At 40.8% G+C, this 23,154-nt stretch overlaps 1 protein-coding gene and 1 long non-coding RNA gene across 5 annotated transcripts in view; one reads left to right on the top strand and one right to left on the bottom strand.

Annotated features, from left to right (window-relative positions):
- NHS (NHS actin remodeling regulator) overlaps positions 1-23,154 on the bottom strand; it is a 353,067-nt gene that overhangs the window by 12,146 nt on the left and 317,767 nt on the right. Inside the window, exons 4-5 of one of the 2 annotated variants that reach the window (XM_057537623.1) lie at positions 4,263-4,325; positions 2,071-2,263 (exon numbers count right to left, since the gene is read on the bottom strand). In XM_057537623.1, coding sequence (XP_057393606.1) covers positions 2,071-2,263; positions 4,263-4,325 — 256 coding nt within the window. The remainder of the gene's footprint in view (positions 1-2,070; positions 2,264-4,262; positions 4,326-23,154) is intronic. The other variant, XM_057537624.1, reaches the window with a different exon arrangement.
- The window catches only part of LOC103011421 (uncharacterized), a 95,406-nt gene that overhangs the window by 13,349 nt on the left and 58,903 nt on the right, over positions 1-23,154 (top strand). The gene's annotated exons all lie outside the window — the stretch shown is intronic.

The following is a 23,154-nucleotide window of genomic DNA, read 5'->3' as shown; positions in this document are numbered from 1 at the left end:
CTACTTTCCTCTGCTGACTAAATTGGACACATTTTGGTTTAGCAGCAGTGTCTTATCAATATAAAATAAAAATAAAAGGCAGTCTTCAGTTCTTCACTTGAGTGGACCTGCCTTCTGTACCACTTGTAAGTAAAGCTGGAATTCCCAGTCTTTACAGGTGTCTGTTTTCTTTTGTAAATACACGGGGGAAACCATGATGCTTGTTAGTTTCTCTTTCCATAATTACATTATTGACACACTACATGCAGTCCTATCAAAACTAGAATGATGAAGGAGGAGGTGAGGAACTTGAACTTCTGCCTGGCACAGGCATGTACCAGGAATTTTTCAGAGTGAGCACTGCTTCAGAAAGCCATAAGCCAAAAGTGCTTTGGAATCTGGTTGCTTCATCATGTATCCTGATTGTTAAACATGGGGCAGGATGGCATGTTAAACTTTGGTTCAGCTATGCAGTAAAGCAGTTTGAGTTCTGCTTAGCTTTACAGTGACAACAGTTTGTAGAACTCATGTTGAAAAATCTGTGTGAGATATCATATGATGAATAATTTCAATACTATCAGAATTCATACTAATGAAATTTTCCTTTTTTAGTTCTAACCAAAGATTAAAATCCTTCCTTTTGATCATAATAATTATGTTACAGGCACAGGTATTTTGTGTCATATGGACATAATTAACAACTTTCTCATTAAAGCTCTTGAAATCAACATTATAATCTAGGCTTTAGTCTGAGAGTTCCTGAAATAAAGCAGAAGGAGAGATCTTCCCTTTTCCTGAATCACAAGACCCATAATCGAAAGACTAAATTTGAAAACAAGATTTTACTTACAGTGCCATGAAGAAAGCAGGTGCTGCTAATAATCAGATGTTCCCAGAACTGAAAGTTAGTTTAAGAGGATGCCAAAATGATTCATTTTGACAGCTGAACTCCCCTAAGCCAATCTCATTTAGATTACGGAGATCAGATAAAGTGCACATCTTTAGAATACTTTATCCTACAAGTTGAATAGGTCATCAGGAAAATTAAGTCCCAGCTCACAACCAGCCGATCAACTAGAACTCCTTTTGTCAGGAAGAAAATAATATCTACCCTGATACCTGGTCACCATTTGCTCCCCACTTTATATGAGACACATTGGAGTGACGTTAATAATAGCAATGTCCAAAATGCATCTCGAGCAACATACAATCTTTAGTTACAAGGTACTAGGATGGAAATCAGTCATAAAATGGCCATTCTGAGATTTTCAATATAAGAATAAGTTAGAATTTAACTATTAGAGATGCTTAAAGAAAGCCCAATGGGTAGATCATTTAATTTCTATCTTTGAAAGTTAGAATATTTTATAGCATTATTTTACTTACAACTAAGGTTACCGCATTCTAAGATCACCAATTCTGGATTTTACAATTGCTGCCAGTAAACTTTTCAAGAAAAGTCCACTCAGGCTTGCCTTCGACCTAGATTAATATCCAAACTCTCAATACACAGGAGGAGGAAAGCAGAGGGTGAATGGAAGCCAGGCTTGCTGCGTTTAGAGTAGAATTCAGCCTTCACCTATGAATCCATGTATTTTTTAGGTCAAAAATTCCCCAAATCAATGCAGAAGTCTAAACGATCTTTTAAACAAGCCTACCTCCATCCAAGGAAGCATGAAAACAGATTTTATAGTTGGTCTACAGGATCATTACTTGCGGTTTTAGAAACCTGGGGCTTGCTGTTTTCTCTCTTGCAGTGCCACGCATCATTATCATATGATTAATCACTGCCGCTTTCTCCATTATTTCAGTCAGCTATGGCCAGAGAGCTATTTGGTGACTTTTTTTTTTTTCAAAAAGAAACTGTCCGTCATTTACATAACAAGCAGCCCAGCGGAACATATGCAAATTGATGTTCAAAACCTGATAAAAGCATATTGAACATCTTCTGGGTCGTATTCTGATGAAAAAGGTATCATTTGTTTACAAAACGTATTCTTAACTGGTACACCAAGCAGCACAGATTTTGACCATATTTAATACATGGAATATTCTGACCCGACTGCCCCTAAGAAAAGAACAGAACAATACCAGTGACATTGATGGGAATAATGCAAGAAGAAATCACTTGGGCATCTTGTTTCATCTTCTCCGCCGGCGTCGGGAGAGGTAGTGCTTTGCTCCAGTTGGTCTGCTTGTCCAGTGTTGAAGGGATATTGTGTACTGGGTTTTTCGGCCTCTGCCCTAGCATGACATCTGTATCTTCGTCCTCCGGGGGATGGGACTGCAAACGAAGTACATTCAGATTCAGACTCAGCCATCAGGGTTTATACATAAGCACATATATATTTCTGAGTTAAGAAAAATGAGGTCACAAATAAGCTTTCAGGTTAAAGGAAGAATTCCTAGACGTAGTTAGTAAGTACAACTAATTGAAAGTTACGATTTCAATAGTCAAGCAACACAAAAGAAAAAAAATAGGCTAAACATGCTTTTCGGGTCAAAGGGAATTAAGAGGAGAGACAAGGTAGCCAGAAATCCCCAAACGTCAAACTGAAGAAAGATGTGAGTCTCTAATCCGTTGAGAGGTAGATTCACTTTCTGGATAGCTGTCTCACCATAAATTCCTACTCAAACTCTTGAAAGCTCTAGGTGACTAGGATCAAAGGGAGAAGATGATTTAGATGCCTATGAAAAGGTTTGGAAAACTGGCCAGAAAGCCTGGAGTCAGGAGACATTCCAGAACACATCACCAGAAGGACAAGCCGACCTAATCTGAGAGGCCAGATTCAAATACACGGAGTTAATTTTACTGCAGGATGATGGCATTTGTGAATGACATTTTAAAATGCAGTTTTGTCAACACTATGCCCATGGAAAAGCAAAAGTGAAGAATCTCCTCCCACCGATGATAGTGGAAAATACAAATACTGTTGCTGGGGGGAAAGATTCAAGTGGGTTTCATTTTCAAATTCCGAGGAGTAAAATAGTCCTAGTTTATTTTCTTTCAGCTTCGCAGTGCGAAGCTTTTCTTCCAGCTGTGTATTTAAAGACCTTGACTTCCATGTGATGTTTGCAAATTCTCCATCCAAACCTTTGATCGATTTTAATATTGTCTAACTTTTATTTCAGGGTTGGGCTCCTAGCCCAGATTATTAAAAAGGCTCCATCCCAAGTTTGATTTCAGGGTTGGGTTTCTAAACCAGGTTATTAAAAGACTTAGTTTTTGCTGCTGAACCTAATTTTATTTCTTCCCACAATTTGTTGGAAGGTGGCTGTTTGTGTAAAATAAGCATTTTTCCCTCTTATTCCAGTTAGGTTTTAAAAATATTGTCCTAAAATCAGGATCATTAAAAAAATATTCTCATTCTCACATTTGGAAGCATCGTGCCCTGTTGACTCAGGATTTCACGTATTGTCAAAGTCCCCTTAAAGAGAAGATTCCAGAGCCACTTGTTTTAAACTAACCCCCAGCATTTGCTTACCTTGTCAGAGGTATCTGCAAAGCCCCCCAACACACCCAACAGGATATGTTTACCCCCCTTGAGAAAAAGGTGTTCGCCATGAACATTTTTAGTAAAACATTGCAACCTTCTTTCTCTCTTCAGCTTTTGTGCAGATTCCCAGCAAAGCAAACAGCTCAAATAAAGTTGGAGCACAAAAGACTTTGTTTCCTAGGTAACTTCCAAAAAGGAAACAAAATGGTTTGGTGTGTGCGGAGAGACAGAGAGGGGGAGAGAGCAGGAGCTGGAGAGAACCCCCTGCCCCCTCACACACACCACAGTCCACATTTTGTAGGCGATTCCTTCCTTGAATAACAATGGACTGGGAAACAAAGAAAGAATAGTGACCTGACTGCAGGCTCTGGCCGGCAGCCAAAAGCACTTTTTATTTAATGGTGACAGGGACAATTGGCTGACGGAGAATCCTTTTGTCCTGTTCTCTTTTGCTTTGAGAAGCTGAACCTTTACAGTTCTAACAAATATAGGGCAAGTTGAAATTTCTTTTCTCCAAACTACAGAGTCCAGGGATGGTGTTAGGTGACGCCTTGAACAGAGCCTTGCAGCTTGGAGGAGGGGGGGATGTAAAAGCCAATGATATTACTGTCTACTTTATCTTTTATTTAATTCAAGTTAGGAAAATACCACTCTTTAAATTGATTTAAAAGAATACCTGTTAGTTAGTTAGAAACAAAACAGTTTGCCATAAAGAAAGAGAGAAGAAAGTGAAAGTGTATAGAGAGAATGGGATAGGCTGTGACGGATCGTTCTCAGAACCAGTACCTTTCTACTCCATGGGGTCATGTGGCAACATTCAGTGGGGGAGGGCGAACGGGTGCTGTTAAACTATGAACATGAAATGCAAAAAAAGAAAAAATTAAAAACATGCACACAACACACAGTATCTGGTTAAGTCAAATCTATGATATTAATGAATGAATATACTGGGGTCACTCCCTTCCTTCCTTCGGAATGCGTCTTGGTTTTATGAGAAGTAGCATAAATAGTGGTTAAGAGCACAGATTCTGGAGCTAGACTGAGTTCGAATCCTGCTTCTACCACTTATTTGCTGTGTGACCAGGGGCTCTAAGGTCAGTTTTCTTATCCTTAAGATAGGAAAAGAATAGTATCTACCTTCCAGGGCCATTTTGAGGATTAAATGAGTAAATATACATAATAGGCTTAGAAGAATCCGGGCACTTAAGAAGCTCTATGGGTTAGTGTCAGCTACTGTTCCTATTATTATTATCCATACCATGTAGCTGTAAAATATCTGTGAAATTGTCTTTGTAAATTGTAACTTTATATCTTTTAGATCCCAATCCCATTTGCTAATTTGGGAAAGACTGAATTATCTTCTTAGAGTGAGTTTATTTTCCTGTGAACTCTTTGGAAGAAAATTTGTTGTGTATTATTTCCTCCTCTGGACTGCTCAAAATTTGCCCCTTCCTCATAGTCATAGTCTATATTTGAAGACAGGGCCGGTTTCATGGGCATGTGACCTGTGTAGTCACATAGGGCCCCACGCTCAGAAGGGCTCCATGCTTGGTTAGATGCTGTCACTGTCTTGAAGTTCTTAGTTGTTGAGTAATGGGTCCTGCATTTTCATTTTGCACTGGGCCCCACAAATCATGTAGCCAATCCTGTTAGGAGACTAATCTAGTAACCAGAATCCCCTTTGCAGGATCTACTTGAGAAGGACAGTGAAACTCTTTTAAACTCTAAACCATGTCAGCTTTGGATTCAGTTAGCCCTCTAGTACAGCACTTTCCATATAGCATTGCTTTACTGTAACATGAATTATCCCTGGATGTGTCTTTTCATCTATTAGATTATGAATTCCTAGAGGTCAGGGGCCATATTTAATTTTCCTTTCAGTCTTCCATGATGTCAGCAAAATGCCTCCTCATTGCAAGAACTCAACAAATTATTTGTGCACTTGAATGATACCAGCTCTGTGTGTCTTAACAGTGATGGGAAACCCAAATAAAGTAAGGGTCATGCTCAAGATCTCAGGAGGAAGCAGACACCACAGACTCCAAGGGTACTTACCATCTTAGTGCAAATAGGTGAAAACAAACAGAGGAAACCACAAGCAATGCTCGGTTCCATCAGAGGCTTAGCATTGGTGTATGCAGTTCTAGTTCTTCTTAAGCCTATGGCAGACGTGTTTCAGAGGGGAGGAACACTCAAGGTCTAATTCTGTTCTAAGTTTCTAAATTTTAACTGACAGGGTTGCTCATTAACTTTTAAGCAAAGCAAATGCCATCCCCTCAGGCCCAGTTAACTTTGATCTAGATCTTATTTAAGAAGATAATTTCATAGGGTCTGTGGCTCCCACGTTGAAAGCGATCATTTTGACAGATGTGGTATATGTGGCCAGAGACTAACTTGGCTCTGTCATAAGAATCAGTCATAGGTAGTGATGTGCAGGTCTCGAGTAAGACGCTGTAGTGTGCAAAATAGAGGGAGAACTCGTGGAAGTAGGAAAAGGAATCTGAATGCAAAGCCTACATGGAAATCAGACCTGTTTCCAAGAAACAAAAGGTGTCTCGTGAAAGGATTTCAAAAAATTACACAGGAGGAAACTGCAAGGCAGAAAATGTATTAGTGATATTAATATAGTAATTTTGGTAGTTTGTCTTAAATCTCCTTAGTCAGCTTTCCTGTTGAGTATTTTTTCCAGGAGTGAAGGATGAGGAGTGGTTTTTATTTCTCATCTGTTTGAGAAACGCCCCCATCCCATTAAACAAGCATGAGGTAACACCTGGAAATGACTAAGGATGGCAAGTCCAGAGAGAGAGCTCAGACCATTCAGTTTTGGTCACCATCATTAAATCAAGGTCTGCGTGGGTTACACTCCACAGAAGATTCCTTCTCAGCTAATCAGCCTCTCCACTCTTTTTTAAAATTTAATTTAATTTTTAAAATGGAAGTATTTACAATATTGTGTTAGTTTTCAGGTGTACAATCCACTCTTTTGATAGTAGCTCCAACCTCCAGCTTGTGAGGGCTGAAACTAGGTACTCTTGAGCTCGTGTGTGGAAGGATTGTGTTCTTTGGTTCCATCACCTAGACACAAGCACTCAAGCCCCTGCAGATGGTCTGTCTATGTAGAGTGTTTAAGTTTATAATATTCACATGGGCTATGGTTTTATTCTTGCCATGAATTAGTAACTGCCTTAGCACAGTGTTTTTTTAATATACATTTATTTTTATTTATTTGTTTATTTATTTATTTATTTTTGGCTGCATTGGGTTTTTGTTGCTGCGCACAGGCTTTCTCTAGTTGCGGCAAGCGGGGGCTGCTCTTCGTTGCAGTGCGCGAGCTTCTCATTGCGGTGGCTTCTCTTGTTGCGGAGCACGGGCTCTAGGTGTGTGGGCTCCAGTAGTTGTGGCTCACGGGCCTAGTTGCTCCGCGGCATGTGGGATCTTCCCGGACCAGGGCTCGAACCTGTGTCCCCTGCATTGGCAGGCGGATTCTTAACCACTGCGCCACAAGGGAAGTCCCTAGCGAAGTGTTTTAAAGCATCCTCTTTCCTGGGTATTTGGTCAAAGGAAATAAAAACATTCTGATTATTTCTGATTAGGTTTTTATATGGCAAATACAATAGTCAGTTCATACAGTTTTTTCTTAAATTATCTAAGAAATAAAACTGCAAGAGAACTGCTACCTTGGGGTATCTCTGCATGGCCCAGCATGCTATTCCTTAACGTAGATGGATAAGGTTAGGAAAAGCTACATGCTGATCAAACTTGTGTGAACTAACTTATTCTTTAAAGGCTCTATTTAAATTAATCCTATTGCTTATTCAGACTAAGACTTGTAAGGGCAGGAACCATTTCTTGTTCATAACTGTATTCCTACTGCCTCAGTAATACTCAGTAAATATTTGTTGTACTGCTAACACCCCCGTGTGCCTGGCATAAGCAAACAAAAATCTTCTATAAAGAAACTGTCAAATTATTTCTACATATAATTTTTCAGTATAACATCCAGCGCAAAGTCAAAGATAACAAGGCAAGGAGGAGACAAATCAGCATGAACAAGAAGCATCCAAAACAACAGATGATAGAAGCAGACCCATGGGGAAATCTGCTTTTGGAATTATTACTCCATGCACGAGTAGCAGTGAACAACATTGGCTTCCCCAGAATAAGTGTGTGGCAAGATTGTTAGACCACTCATTCATTCATTCAAAAGCATTTCTTTGATGAGGGTCAAAATCAGCCCCAGTATAAACAAATTGTCAGATGAAAACTAGTATCTCCTTCATGAGTTATATGCATGTTCACTGTACGGTTCTTTTGACTTTTCTGTACTTTTCATGAAATTTTTCATAACAAAACATTGAAGAAAAGTGCAAAAAGAAATATCTCCTTCCTTTTCCAGGCTTCCACTCTGGCCCTCCCACTGATTTTGAGAGGCCTCAGACTCCATACTGCACCATTTTAGAATCAGCCACCACCAGTCATCTTGTCCCTGACAAAAGATGCTTCTTTGATGCTTTCACTGCATTTCTGTCCCTGCTGGCCCCATTAGTTATAGCCTCAAACCGTTACCCTAGCTTCCTGTGGAACTGCTTCAACAAAAGCTGGAGTTATAACCAGTGTTCAGAACAAGAAATAACAGACATTATACTCAAAAGCTGTCAAAGAAATTTCTTTGGTGAATAATGAAGGAATATTTTCCAAACCCCGGTTTCTCCTTGTGGTGTGTGTGTGAGAGAAAAGTTCATTTCTCCACTTTTGTGGCTATGAACAAGTATTTCTCCAAAGATCTCAAGACTTGCTCCAATCTTTCTCTTACTGCCAAAAGAAAAAAAATAATCCGTCCACAGTTTACTTTCTTTTCGGTTTTATTTCATATGCTGATGGGGGCTTGTTTTGCTTCAAAACTTTCCAAAAGACATCTGTTAAAATGTTGTGGGAATTCCAGCAGGAAGTGTTTTGAAAAATTGGTTTTGGTTTGTTATCTAACCGATACCACATGGCATTTATACCAGTAGACTTTCAGAGCTGATTTATTACTATCATGCTGTCTTAAACATGAGAAATGTTTACTAGAGATTGGATGCTGTGGCACATTTGAATACAGGAATAAAACCTTAGAGCGAAGATGTCCACTGCAAGCCATGCTGGGTTCCTAGTAGGTGATCTGAGATCTTATTCTCATTCTACCCTGGGGCTTGTTGTCCTTAGACCGAGTCTTTGCATTTCTGCACATATTATGGCCTGTCTGTGAGATAGAGGGGAACTTGGCTGCCTCAGATTTTTCTTCACTGGAGTGTGTGTATGTGTTGTACATAAATATGAAGTGCTTTGATCTTTCTGGAAGGCTTAAAAGAGTCTGGCAATACCTTCTTCACATATCGCTCTTACTGCTACAATTACATAGCACTGTTATTCCCTTGAGAATGTCCCAAAGTCTCCTACTGGCTCACACTGGGCTCCTATCTTCCAAACCTGTTCAATAACATCATGTTAAACTCCTACTGTGCATCTCCCTTTCCTTTCTTCTCAACTCCAACCTTTACCAAAGTGTACAACCATGGGGAAAACAAAACAATGAGGTAAGTCAAAGTTTAGGGCCCATCCTAGTCTCTCCCTGTCCCTTTCCTCGTTCCTCCTTTGTCACCACTCTTTCCCAGGCAAAGCAAGGCCTTCACACTTCCGCAGAGGGGCTGAATGCAGCACCCCATGTGCCCAAACCCTTCACACCACTCTCCCAGCCAGTTGCGAGGCTGGAAAGAAGCCTGCAGATGAGCTCACATCAACATGCTGAGAAATCCTGGTGATAAACCCAAAGGAATAAATCTCTCAAGCAGAATTCTGGACAGTGGTTGTAGGCTAAGAGGAAGATATTTGGGAATAGGTGCCTACTGAGTTCTTCTTTTAACCACTGTATACACTAATATCTATTTAAAGTGCTAAAATACACAAATATTCAGGACTGGGAAAAATGGCCTTATCATTGTCATGTCTGCTTTTCCAAGTCATACCTTTATTTCTTTTATTTATTTATTAAAACATCTTTATTGGAGTATAATTGCTTTACAGTGTTGTGTTAGTTTCTGCTGTATAACACAGTGAATCAGCTATACGTATACATATATCCCCATATCCCCTCCCTCTTGCATCTCCCCCCGTCCCACCCTCCGTATCCCACCCCTCTGGGTGGTCACAAAGCACTGAGCTGATCTCCCTGTGCTATGCGGCTGCTTCCCACTAGCTATCTATTTTACATTTGGTAGTGTATATATGTCCGTGCCACTCTCTCACTTCGTCCCAGCTTACCCTTCCCCTCCCCGTGTCCTCAAGTCCATTCTCTACGTCTGCATCTTTATTCCTGTCCTGTCCCTAGGTTCATGAGAACCATTTTTTTTGTTAGATTCTACATATATGTGTTAGCATACGGTATTTGTTTTTCTCTTTCTGACTTACTTCACTCTGTATGACAGACTCTAGGTCCATCCACCTCACTACAGATAACTCAGTTTTGTTTCTTTCTATGGCTGAGTAATATTCCCTTGTATATATGTGCCACATCTTCTTTATGCATTCATCTGTTGATGGACACTTAGGTTGTTTCCATGTCTTGACTATTGTGAATAGTGCTGCTATAAACATTGGGGTGCAAGTATCTTTTTGAATTAGAGTTTTCTTCAGATATATGCCCAGGAGTAGGATTGCTGGATCATATGGTACCTCTGTTTTTAGTTTTTTAAGGAACCTCCATAGTGTTCTCCATAGTGGCTGCATCAATTTACATTCCCACCAACAGTGTAGGAGGGTTCCCTTTTCTCCGCATTCTCTCCAGCATTTATTATTTGTATCAATAGAACATATGTCTACCTTTAAATTCCCTCTTAGGTATATGGAAGTAAGAAATATGAGTATGTCCACAAAAGGCCTTTCACAAAAATATTTACAGCAAGTTTATTCATAAAAGCCTCCCCCCTCCAAAAAAATCCCTAACTAGAAATATCCACCAACAGCAGAAAGGATAAACAAGTTGTGGACTACTGTATTCATACCATGGAATACTACACAGTAATAAACAAGAACATGCCATTGATATATATAACATTGACCTCAAAAAAATCACGTGGAACGAAAGAAGCCACACACAAAAGAGTACCGTGCTCATTCACTTTTGAATCCCATTCTATTGATAGATTGATAGACATTTTGTGTATGAGAGATCTGCCCCTACTGAGCAGAGCTTGAACAGCGGTGGCAATGGCAGTGGTGCAGTTTTCACCCTAAGAGAGGCTTTCTGAAAGACTGTGGAACTGCAGAGAATCTCCCTCCTTTTGATCTCAGCTGGAATTGAACAAAAATTCTTAGGGTGGGGCTTCCCTGGTGGCGCAGTGGTTGAGAATCTGCCTGCTGGTGCAGGGGACACGGGTTCGAGCCCTGGTCTGGGAAGATCCCACATGCCACGGAGCAGCTGGGCCCGTGAGCCACAATTGCTGAGCCTGCGCGTCTGGAGCCTGTGCCCCGCGACGGGAGGGGCCGCGATAGAGAAAGGCCCGCGCACCGCGATGAAGAGCGGTCCCCGCACCGCGATGAAGAGTGGCCCCCGCTTGCCACAACTGGAGAAAGCCCTCGCACGAACCGAAGACCCAACACAGCCAAAAATAAAATAAATAAATAAAAATAAATAAATAAATAAATAAATAAATAAGAAAATCCTTTAAAAAAAAAAAGTGTTACAGATTACTGTTATTATAAAAAAAAAAAATTCTTAGGGTGATGGAATGCAAAATGATTTTATGTATTTCAAAGTTCAGCAACCCTTTGTTTAATGGCATTCTATTAATGAAGTAATTTAAATGTGCAGAGCACAACAAAATTGCATTTTGAAGCCTGTGTGGAAAGTAGTCTCCATGCGAATGGAAAAGAGGACTACAGGGAGGCTGGGAGGAAGCACACTTCCCACCGCTGCTCAGTTGTTTATGCAGGGGAACTGCTCTGGACTGTCAAGAACACAAAACAAGGCTCGCTGGACCACACTGTGTCACTGTGATGTTGCTGCCAGTGAGTATCTTATTCATCCCCTGTGGCCAGCTTTGCCAATTAGTGGGGTCATTGCCAAGGTCCACTCAGCGTCAATCCTCAAAGGTCGCTAGCACCAAATAAAAGACATGAGTGGGGGAAAAGCAGGCCAGGCTTTGAAGTGCAGGGAAGAAGGAGGCTTTGAAGTGCAGGGAAGAAGGAGGCTTTGAACTGCTGCAAACAGCACAGATACCCTCCCCTAGATCATAGGAGCTGGCAGTGTGAGTCCCAGAACAGCCCAGAGGCGTGGGGAGGTTCCTCCCTCACCCTCTGTGCCTTGCCGTCAGCTGGGGGCTCCGAGGTGTGCGGTAACCAAAGAGCTGTTGAACATCCGGTCTCACGCCAAGGGACACTTTCCCCTTGTAACTCAGGCCAGATGTGGCAAAAGCTCCGTAGAGTCATACTTGACCTTACCACAGGAGATTTAAAAAAAAAAAAAAAGGCAAAACCTTCTCGCACACAAGCCATGCATGCTCCTTCTTTACCTTTCCCCTGTTTTTTTCTTTTTTTTTAATTGACTCTTTTTTGAGTACAGCTCTATGAATATTATCACATGCATAGACTCCTGTAACCCTACCCCAGTCAGGATTCAGAACATTTCCATTATCCCAGCAAAGTCCCTCGTGCTATCCCTTTCTGGTCACAGTCTCCCCCTACTCCCACCCCTGGCAACCCCTAGTCTGTCCTCCATCACTATGGTTTTGTCTTTTTGAAAGTGTCATATAAATGGAATCATACCTTTTGAGACTGGCTTCTTTCACTCAGCATAATGCCTTTGAGATCCATCCTTTTTTGTGTGTATCAGTAATTCGTTCCTTTTTATTGCGAGTAGTATTCCATTGTCTGCTTATACTTTGAACAATGAAATGTCTCAGGCATGCAAGAGAATGTCAACCTGAGAATGTTCTGTAATGATGTGTACAAACAAGTAATTTTATTGGCTGTTCCACAGTCAGGCTAATGTTTTAAAAAGAAAGAATTCCAAAACTAAAGTCTGCAATAGGGAATTTTCTTTATTTCTCACAATATTTAATATGAACCAGACTCATTGGCTAATTCTTTCCTTAGCTATTGTGCTGGCTATTAAGCTGTTGTCTGTCAGCTCCACATCTATTCTTCCATACTCTGCACTGTTATTGCTGGGACTCTGCAAACATTTCCGCACCAGCTGCTCCCTCTTAGGTTCTGCCCTCGGAGTGTCAGCTGCTTTCTGCAGCCACTATCTCTGTGTCACCTCAGTTTCCCATTTGCCATGTCAGTGTTATAATACCTTCATTGTATTGAATTCTTTCTTTTAAAATAACTGGTGTGGTTTCTGTTTTCCTGACTGGACCTTGACTGATGAAGTGCCAGGCTTTTGCCCCTGGCTTGCTTGTGTCTGAGGCATCTGACGTGCTTGCTACTTCCAGTTCCTCAGTTGAAGGAGGAAAACATGAACAAGTGTGATGTTCCGTGGGGTGTCAAGATGATAATGATCTCTGCAGTTTATGGCAGAGAGCAGGAGAGCTGACATAGTGCCAAAAGCAAATTGCTTCTGATGACCCTTGAAAATGGGTATAGAGGGAAAAAGTATTTGCTAGGGTCAATAGCTGTGTTCCACATGCTAGGTGCTGTGCTGATTTACTCTAAGAAAAATACCATATTGGAATAGCAGCTACAGAGTCACAAACTACTTATAGCCAGTTTCCCAGATCTGTCTACCTGCTGCAAAGACCAGACAGGTGAGTTAAATGGAGGGTGTGATAGGCATCCCCACTCCTGCAATCCTATATTTGAAACTCAAGTCAGGCCTTTCTCTCCCTAGTATACCATGAAGGAACCTCTAGAAATGGAGGAAGTTAATCCTGTACACACACAGCCTCGTATCTTCATAAAGCATTGCTCTTTCTGATCATGTTATTTCTTTGTTCAGAACCCTTCAATAATTTCCTCTGCGTATGGAATAAATTCAAACATTTTAGTCTGACATTCAAGATCCTTCAAGATCTGGTCTATGGAAGCACTGCAGCCAAACCGAAGTATCTGAATTTATGTATATACACTCCATTTTCTTCTGCCTCTGTGTGCTTGCTGTCATGGTTTCCTCGGCCTGTAATCTTTTTCAGAATTCGACCCCATCCTTCAGGGTCTTCTCAAATGCTACCTTTTCCATGAAGTTTAATCCTAACATTGACCCCATTCTAACACCCCACACCAGTTAGGTCTTAACACCTGATATTCAATACCATATAATTTCCTCTAGTAGTCATGTACTCTGGATGGCAGAGATTATGTCTCATTCCTTTTTGTATCCTTCTAGTACTTATTAATAGTAGGTGTTCGGTTAATTTTTTTTTTCAAAATGAAGGAATAAATAAGAAGCTATAATAGGGGAAAGGGCATTCCAAGTGGCAATATTGTTTTGAGAGTGCAGGATATTTTTCTAGAGAAGCACATGGAGTTTGGTTTGGCTGAGGTCTAGGGTGTGTACAAAGGACTTGTGGGAAATCCATCTGGAAAGGTAAGTTAGGACCAGATTGTACAGAGGCTGGAGAGTAGTTGGGATAAGGATTTGAAATTATTTCTTTAGGCAGAATGGAGAGATAGAAGGTTTAGTATTAGGGAAGAATTTGTATGTCAAAGGTTCTCATACCAAAGTTAGAATTTTTCTTAACTGGTTTAAGGGAGCAACCTAGATGAGATAAAGGGAAATACCTAAGCTGAAGGAAGAGAGACTTAATTTGGATGGACAGTACCATTTTGAGAAAGGTCATAAAACAACAGAATACTTCTGAGAGAGCTTGCAAAACTATGAAGATATTTTGTAAAAGCAAAACGAGACTTGTCTGGGACACTGTGGTATGTATAATTCTTTTATAGCAAAGGAAAGGCTTGGTAGCATTTCTTAGTCCTAACTCTTATAAACCACTAGAATATTGAAAATCTCTAATGTGGACCCATGGAGAAAGGGAAGGAGGGGAGAGACTGGATAAGAGAAGACGGAGCTGGGGATGGGAGAGAGGGTGAGGCAGTGAGAAGGTCTTTATCCTAGGGCAGCTAAATACTACTGAAATACCCTCTCCTGCCGGCACTAGTCTTTAATCTCTCCTGGCTCAGAACTCCATTCTCAGCCTTCTGATTCTTCTGTAAGCTAGTTTAGTTTTTCTCAGAAGCTGCCTTCTGGTAAGGCCTATTTTTTTCTTCTCGATAGAAAGTGGAAGAGTAAACATCGTCATTGTTTATAGCTCTGGACTATGACCAAAGGGGTCTGGGTCTGAATTTGAGCGATGACCTCCATTTACTTCTGAATAAGGCTGTTGGAATGTCCCCTGTCCTGCAAATGCATCCCCTTAATAAGAAGAAAAGTATGATTTGACAGATTTTTATTTTAATATCCCTGGATGCCACGGTGTGATAAGTTAGAAAACTACTGTCAGGCTATGAAATGACAAAGAATCTCTGATATTCTTTCCTGGTTCATTTTATCAAGTCTGACAAAGAATATTACTGTGAACACGATTGGAATAAGTTAACTGTCACTCCTGATGATAAGGATTTAGGCCTCAGTGTTTCTCTGGAACCTGATCAACTTTTGCCATCAGGCTCCATCTCATGTCAAGCATCTTTATCGAATACCACAGAGACCATTAGACATTCTACCCTGGATCACCGATGAAGCTTGGAGAAGGACACTTGGTGAGACTGCTGGAGTCTCTTCCCATATTCGAGGAAGGGTGACTTCCATGCCTGTCTATCTGGACAGCAGAATCTAAGCAGGGACTTAGACCTCAAGAGTCCCCATAGACCTGAGTGCAGGCCAAACACAGCAATAGATGGTTCAGCTCAAGTGCTGACTCTGATCAGTAGGGGCGGTGGGGACTATGTGGGAAAGAGTGCTATAATCTCTTGGGAATGCCTGCCTTAGGGTTACGCAGGGGAAGAGCATGTGAATATTCCAAGTATTCGCAGATCTGGGCCTGGACCAAGGGCCCTGACTGATGAGAACAGATAAGCTGGACATTCCATTCAGCAGGGGATCAGGGTGAACTGCTATGATAAACTGACTCCACACTCTGAAATGGGAATCTATGCCATGATGGTACGTTAAGGGCCAAAGTGTCATATACCATGGCAACTTCTAATCATTTGAGATTAGATTTTCTGTGGTCTTCTAAATTTTGCTATTTAAAGTAAAGACATTCTGAACTAAGCATTTCCTGGTTGAACCTACATTTTCCTGAAGCCATATATGTATCATAGGCATTGGAGTGTAAGTCCCAATTGTGAAATATCCATGGCTAAGAGTTTTACATGTATTTTTAACTTTATATTTTGAACTAATTTTATACTTAACAGAGAAGTTGTAAAAAATAGTAGAGTTTCCACATACTCCTTATCTAGGTTTTCCTAATGTTAACATCTTACGTAACCACAGTACATTTATTGAAACCAGGAAATTAACATTGATAAATACTGTTAACTAATCTATTAACCTTATTTGGATTTTGTCGGTTTTCCCACTAATGTCCTTTCTCTGGTCCAGGATCCAGTCCAGGGTCTCACATTGCATTTAGTTGTCAAATCTCCTTAGTCTCCTTCAGTTTGTGATAGTCCCTCAATCTTTGCCTTACATGACCTTGATACTTTTGAAGAGTACTAGCCAATTATTTTCTAGAATGTCCTTCAAGTTGGAGTTGTCTGATGTTGTCTTATGATTAGATTGAGGTTACTCATTTTTAGCAAGAATCCCACAGAAGTGTTATCTCAGTGCATCGTGTCAGGGGGCTCATGTATAGGCATGCCCTTTTACTGCGGATGTTAACTTTGATCACTTGGTTAAGATTGTGTCTGCCAGGCTTTTGCAGCTAAAGTTACTATTTTCTGTTTGTAATCAACAAGTATCTTGTGGGGCGAAACTTTGAAACTATGCAAATATCCTGTTTCTCAACATAATTTCACCCAACTGTTTTAGCATCCAGTGATGATTACTGTCTGTAAAAATTTTCGCTGTCATATTTGGCTAACAGTGATTTTTAAAAATTTCCATCAGTATTTCTACATCTATTAGTTAGAATTCTCCTGTAAGGAAGAGGTACCCCACCCCCATGTATTTATTTACTTATCCCAATTACTTACAGACAGTATAGACTCATAGATAGTTCTTTTATACTGTGTGTTATCATCTATTACTATCATTATTGTATTGTCCCAGATTTGGCCATTGGGAGCACCTTCAAGTTGGCTCCTGTGCCTTTTTGACATGCCACTATTATTATTTATTTTAGTACTTTCTTGCTTTCTGGCCTCTCAAGATATTCCAGGCTTATCTTCTATTTTCCCTGGCCAGCCCTGGAAAGGAGTCCTGGTTTCTTTTATCAGAGAGTGGTATTTAGAAACAAGATCTGGGCACTAGATGTGCTCAATGTTACCAGAGTGTCATTGCTTCTAAGGCACTCTCAGGTGACAGAGCTAGGAAATATGTTTGTATACTCATACATGCACATGTGCACATATTTATTTTGTGCCTACCCACCTGCATATCCATGTATGTGTGTATGTGTGTGTGTGAGAATATATGTATGAATTTATACTGGTACTTTAGATTCTAATCCAGCACCACAGGATTCATCCTTGACGTCCTTCTTTCCTTATTTGTAACTCCTTTCTCCAATGGTGACAAACTGTCATTATCCATAACATATTTATTTATTTGTTCAATCCTAGTATACACAAAAAGTAGTTTCAGAATTTCTAACTTATTCTCTTGTAAAGAACAAATTTACCAACTAAAGTACAATATTTGTGTACAATTCCTTTTGTCTTTCATCTACATGGTTGCTTTAGCCGCGGCTGCTCCCCGGGAAGCTCCCTCATGGGGATGGGATCTCAGACTTCCACGTTACTGTGGAGGGAAGAGCTTGAGGAGGTCACGATGGATACTGGCTTTTCCCAGTACACAGGGCGCTACAGAATGGCACACCCAGTCTATTTCTCCTCAGTTCCCCATGTATAAATATCATCCCCCCAGTTATGCTGCTGAATGCCACACATCCATCCAGACTGAGAAAGTGAGGGAGGGACTCAAGCCAAGAAGCAGCCAAACAAGCTCTTTCACGGATGCCGACTGTAGCCATGCTACTTTCCCTCCCGCTGGGCCTCAGCATGCTCCTTCAGCCTTTCCCAATTGTCCTTTGCTTCCTGTTTCTCTGTCACCCAGCCCACCATTCACTAGATCTTTCAGTCTGCGTGCTCTTTGTTACACCTCAAAATCCCCTCTCTTCTACCAGGCACCCTCTTAAATATATGTCTAACTTGACAAGATGGTTCTGGTGGTCTGGCAGTTTTTATTTACCTTTGCTCACAAATGAGCCTCTGGGATGTTCTCTCCCCAGGAGCATCTCTCTTCAGAAGAATGTGACCATCTGTTGGTCCCTTGTACTCTGCTCTGTCATCAAAGGGCTGCTGGATGGAAATGTTCTTCTTAAAATGTGTCAAGCCGTCTCTTCTAGGTGGCTTGCCCAGGTCACTCGACCTCTGGCCTCTGATTCTGCACACATAGGGTGGCTACTCTGTGGCTACTCTTGTTAGTACAGGATTGGTTCTTCAGTAAATAGACATATGCCTGCTGGTCTGGTCAGCTCTGGGGCACTGTCGCCACCCGAAGAGCCTCCCTGACAATCTGCCTGGGGACTTTCTCATGGCTCTTTGAACAAGGAGGCTGGGCACCCTAAAAGCTTCCTGTGTTACCACCTCTGTAGCATGGCTTATACCTCAGTGTTGCATGCCCTGGGATGTTTTTCACTTCACGTTTCCAAGTAGAAAGATTAGAGTTACGGAGATGCCTAACTCACCCTGTCCAAGAGATTTCAAGATCGTCCTTAGTATCCTGAAGGTTTTTGCACTTGGCAAATGATTATGTCAGAAGCCATAGTCAGCTCCCAGTAGAGGTCCAAAGCGTTGACTGTATTGTCACATTAGCTGCCTGGTTACATTGGCTTCCAACCTCCACTGCTAATCGCTTAGAAACACGGGGTCTGCCAATGGTGGCACAAGCTGAGGTAGAATTGTAGACCTTTCAGCGAGCCAGGAGCCAGGGCAGCTTCTTTGCCAAAGTCAGCTTAGTTTAGACCTCACTGAATTAGGCTGTTGCCATCCTAACACCTAAGTCCATTCATGCATGTATCTGCCTGTGGTGGATATTCTCTGACTCCCTGCGTGCTTGCTTGCTTTCTTGCTTTTAGGAAGAAGCAATTCTTTAGGAAGGGAATGGGCAAAGAACACCACTGCAAAGGGAAGGGAAAAGAATGGGGGACAGAGGGGTGGCCAGGCGAGATGGCTCAAGTATAAATGAATGAGGAATTCTGTATGACGTACCATTCTGACTTTATGATCAAGTGATGTAACACAGGAATTGTGTAAAAGGGAAGATTGTCTGATAATTTTCTATTCAGTACCTCAGAGGCTCTTTGACTTGAATATTTAAAGTTCCCAAGTTTATGCCTTTGCCCTCTTTTGGCAGTATAGCACACTGTTTTAATCCATGGCTGTGTCTTATTGCTCTATTTAAAATTATATTCATCAATCCATCAATAAATATTTGTGGTTAAAACAAAACAACAAAATAAAAATACTTCTTTCCAAAGTTACTTAGGTTAGCTATTTTCTTCCCCATCTCCTTCAGTGTGGTTAGGATATTCACTTGTAATATAGTTAGGTTTATTTGTTACTGCGTGCTTTACACTTTGGATTCTCCTTACATTCTGGCTGATGTTAATTATTTATTTACGGGGGGTTATGTGAAACATTACCCTAGGTTCTAAGGGTTAGAGCTCCCCAAAAATACACTCAGAGAAGTGTCACGCTGCCTTGACCCTGCTACCTCCTTCCCATCCCCCATTCTTTCTACCCCATTCCCACCTGTGCCCTGTTGGTAAACCAGTCTCATTTGTTTCTGGTTTATCTCTCCTATACAGTCAGTTCTGCTGTAACTCTTGTTTTGAAAAAGTGAATTTGTTCCAACGTGACTGATATCTTAGAGCACAAGTTGAGCTTAATGTGAATTTTGCGTCTGTTAAGGCACAGTTTCACGTATGAGAAACTCTAGGTGAATGCAGAAACTGCACCCAGCTGACCTGAGCTGTGTAAAAAACACACAAAATACACGCACCTCAAACACCTCTGTGCCCCCTCGATTCACCCCGTGTCTTAGCAGCCATGCCTGTCCCCACATCTGCTTTTACAGCCTGCCTTCTGATTTCAGGTATCCCTGCATCCACCCCGTCTCCTGACGCCCACTCCACAAGCAAACTTCAGGGCCTTTTTTAGGGAAAGTGACACATGTATTATGTATTTCTTAAGCATTTCACATGTGTAAAATTGTGCTACTGTTTATTTATTAGGTTCCTATCTTTGTGTGTGTGTGTGTGTGTGTGTGTGTGTGTCACAGAAGCTTTTTGAGTGTTGTGCTCTGTTTTCTCTATAAACCCTTTGGTTTTTATTGTGCAGTTCTGCATAATGTAGAGATTTATAAGGATGGCTATGTTGTGCTATAGCAGAATTGACTATTTCTTTTACACAAATTAGTGAATACCTGCATATTTTCATATATACCCTTCTTTGTAACATGAAGGGTAGCATACTGTAGACACTCTTTTGGGCTTTACCTTTGTCACTTAAGAGTATGTCCTGGAAATCACTCCTTATTAGCTCGTAAAAATCTTCCTCGTTTTTTTAACAGCTGCATAGTACTACATTATGTGGATGTCCTATAGTTTATTCCATCACTGCATGTACATAACCACAGGAAAAGGGTTAATATCACTAATGGATAAATAACTTCCATCTGTGTATAGACACCTTGGTTGTTTCCAATATCTCGTAAACAATACTGCAATGAATAACCTTTTTGTATTATTGGAGGTGAAGGTTTGGTGGGATTGCTAGGGCAAAAAGTAAGTGCATATGTAGTTTGTTAGATACTGCCAAATTCCCTTCCAGATAGGTTGTCCAAAAAGTTTGCATTTCCACCAGCATTGTATGTGAGTACCTGTTTTTCCCGCAGTTTCACCAATAGAATGTTGTCATATTGTTTAATTTTTCCTAATCTAATAGGTGATAAATGGTATCTGTATTGTTTGCATTTCTCTAATTATGAGTGAGTTTGAACAATTTTCCCTAAGTTTAAGAAACATTTTAATGTTTTTTCTGGATTGTCTGTTCAAGGCTCCCCCCCCCCATTTTTCTACCAGGTTTTTTTTTTTGTTTTTTTTGTTTTTAATTAATTAATTTATTTTTTTATTTTTGGCTGTGTTGGGTCTTCGTTTCTGTGCGAGGGCATTCTCTAGTTGTGGCAACCGGGGGTCACTCTTCATCGCGGGGCGCGGGCCTCTCACTATCGCGACCTCTCTTGTTGCAGAGCATAGGCTCCAGACGCGCAGGCTCAGTAGTTGTGGCTCACGGGCCTAGCTGCTCCGTGGCATGTGGGATCTTCCCAGACCAGGGGCCGAACCTGTGTCCCCTCCATTAGCAGGCAGATTCTCAACCACTGCGCCACCAGGGAAGCCCTCTACCAGGTTTTTGCTCCTTTCTTTGTCCCTGAATTCTAAGAGGTATTTATCTATTAGGGATATTAGTCCTTTTTTTTCTGTGGTATATGTTGCGCATATTTTCTCTCAGTTTTTAGTTGTCATTTGACTTTGTTAATGGTGTTTGAGCATGCAAAAACATTTAATGGGGCTTCCCCGGTGGTGCAGTGGTTGAGAATCTGCCTGCCAATGCAGGGGACACGGGTTCGAGCCCTGGTCTGGGAAGATCCCACATGCCGCGGAGCGACTAAGCCCGTGAGCCACAACTACTGAGCCTGCGCGTCTGGAGCCTGTGCTCCGCAACAAGAGAGGCCGCGATAGTGAGAGGCCCGCGCACCGCGATGAAGAGTGGCCACCGCTTGCCGCAACTAGAGAAAGCCCTCGCACAGAAACGAAGACCCAACACAGCCATAAATAAATAAATAAATAAAATTAAAAAAAAAAAAAAAAAAAAAAAGAGTAGTAGCCTTTAAAAAAAAAAAAAAACATTTAATGTTCAAATTTATCAATATTCTCTTTTATTGCCTCTATTTTGAGTCAGAGTTAGAGAGCCTTTTCCTCGACTGAGGTCAAAGAATAATTCACCCCTATTTTCTTCTAGTACTTGTATGGTTGCATTTTTTTATGTTTAGGTCTCTGGTCCCATTGGAGTTTAATCTTGTGTATGGTGTGAAGTATGGCTCTAATTAAATGGTTCTCAACCAGGGGCGATTTTGTTCCCCCAGGGGACGTGTAGCAGTGTCTGGAGACTTTTTGGGTTGTCAAAACTAGGGGGAAGAATGCTTCTGACATCTAGTGGGTAGAGGCCAAGGATGCTGCTAAACATCCTACAATGCACAGGACAGCCTCCCACAGCAAAGAATGATCCGACTCAAAATGTCAATAGTGTCGCGGTTGAGAAACTCTGATAAAATGTTTTTCTTCAACAAGTGGCTACCCAGTTGTTCCAGCATCATTAAAAAAAAAACAACAAAAAAACAACCCTCCATCTTTCTGACTCAGTGTTTAGAGATACCACCGTTATCAGATGTTTTCATATATACTTGGGTCCATTTCTGGACTTTGTATTCTGTCCTGCTGGTATATTTGTGCCAGTACCACACGGTTGTAATTATAAAGGCTTTAAAGATATTTTAATATCTGTTAGGGCTAGTCCCCCCTTATAGGTTTCCTTTTTCAGTGTTTCCCTGGCTATTCTTTTTTAATTTAATAGACTATTTTTTTAATTGAATGAGTCTTAAAATACTATAGAGCTTTACAGTTTTCAAAAGTTTCATACACATGATTTCATATAATCCCATAATAACCTTTTTTTCCACCCACCTCTATATTACCCCTCCCTCCTCCCCTTTCCCCATGGTAACCACTAGTTTGATCTATCTCTGAGTCTGCTTCTTTTTTTGTTTTATTCACTAGTTTGTTGTATTAATATTTTTTACATTCCACATATAAGTGATATCATACAGTATTTGTCCTTCTCTGTCTGCCTTATTTCACTTAGCCTTCCAAGTCCATCCACATTGCTGCAAATAGCAAAATTTCATTTTTTATGGCTGAGTAGTATTCCATTATACATATATATGTGCACCACATCTTCTTTATCCATTCTTCTGTTGATGACACTTAGGTTGCTTCCATATCTTGGCAATTGTAAATAATGCTGCTATGAACACTGGGGTGTGTGTATCTTTTTGAATTAGTGTTTATGGATTTTTTGGATATATACCCAGGAGTGGAATTGCTGGGTCATATGGTAGTTCTACTTTTAGTCTTTAGAGAAATCTCCATACTGTTTTTCCACAGAGGCTGCACCAATTTACATTCCCACCAACAGTGTATGAGGGTTCCCTTTTCTCCACACCCTCTCCTGCATTTATTATTTGTAGACTTTTTCATGATAGCATTCTTATCGGTGTGAGGTGATACCTCATTGTAGTTTTGACTTCCATTTCTCTAATAATTAGTGATGTTGAGCATCTATTCATGTGCCTGTTGGCCATCTGCATTTCCTCTTGGAAAAATGTCTATTCAGGTTTTCTGCCCATTTGGTA

The sequence above is a fragment of the Balaenoptera acutorostrata genome, chromosome X (assembly GCF_949987535.1).
Source record: "Balaenoptera acutorostrata chromosome X, mBalAcu1.1, whole genome shotgun sequence".
Taxonomy (NCBI): domain Eukaryota; kingdom Metazoa; phylum Chordata; class Mammalia; order Artiodactyla; family Balaenopteridae; genus Balaenoptera; species Balaenoptera acutorostrata.
The sequence above is the reverse complement of the archived record's forward strand: the minus strand, read 5'-3'. Positions and strand labels throughout refer to the sequence as shown.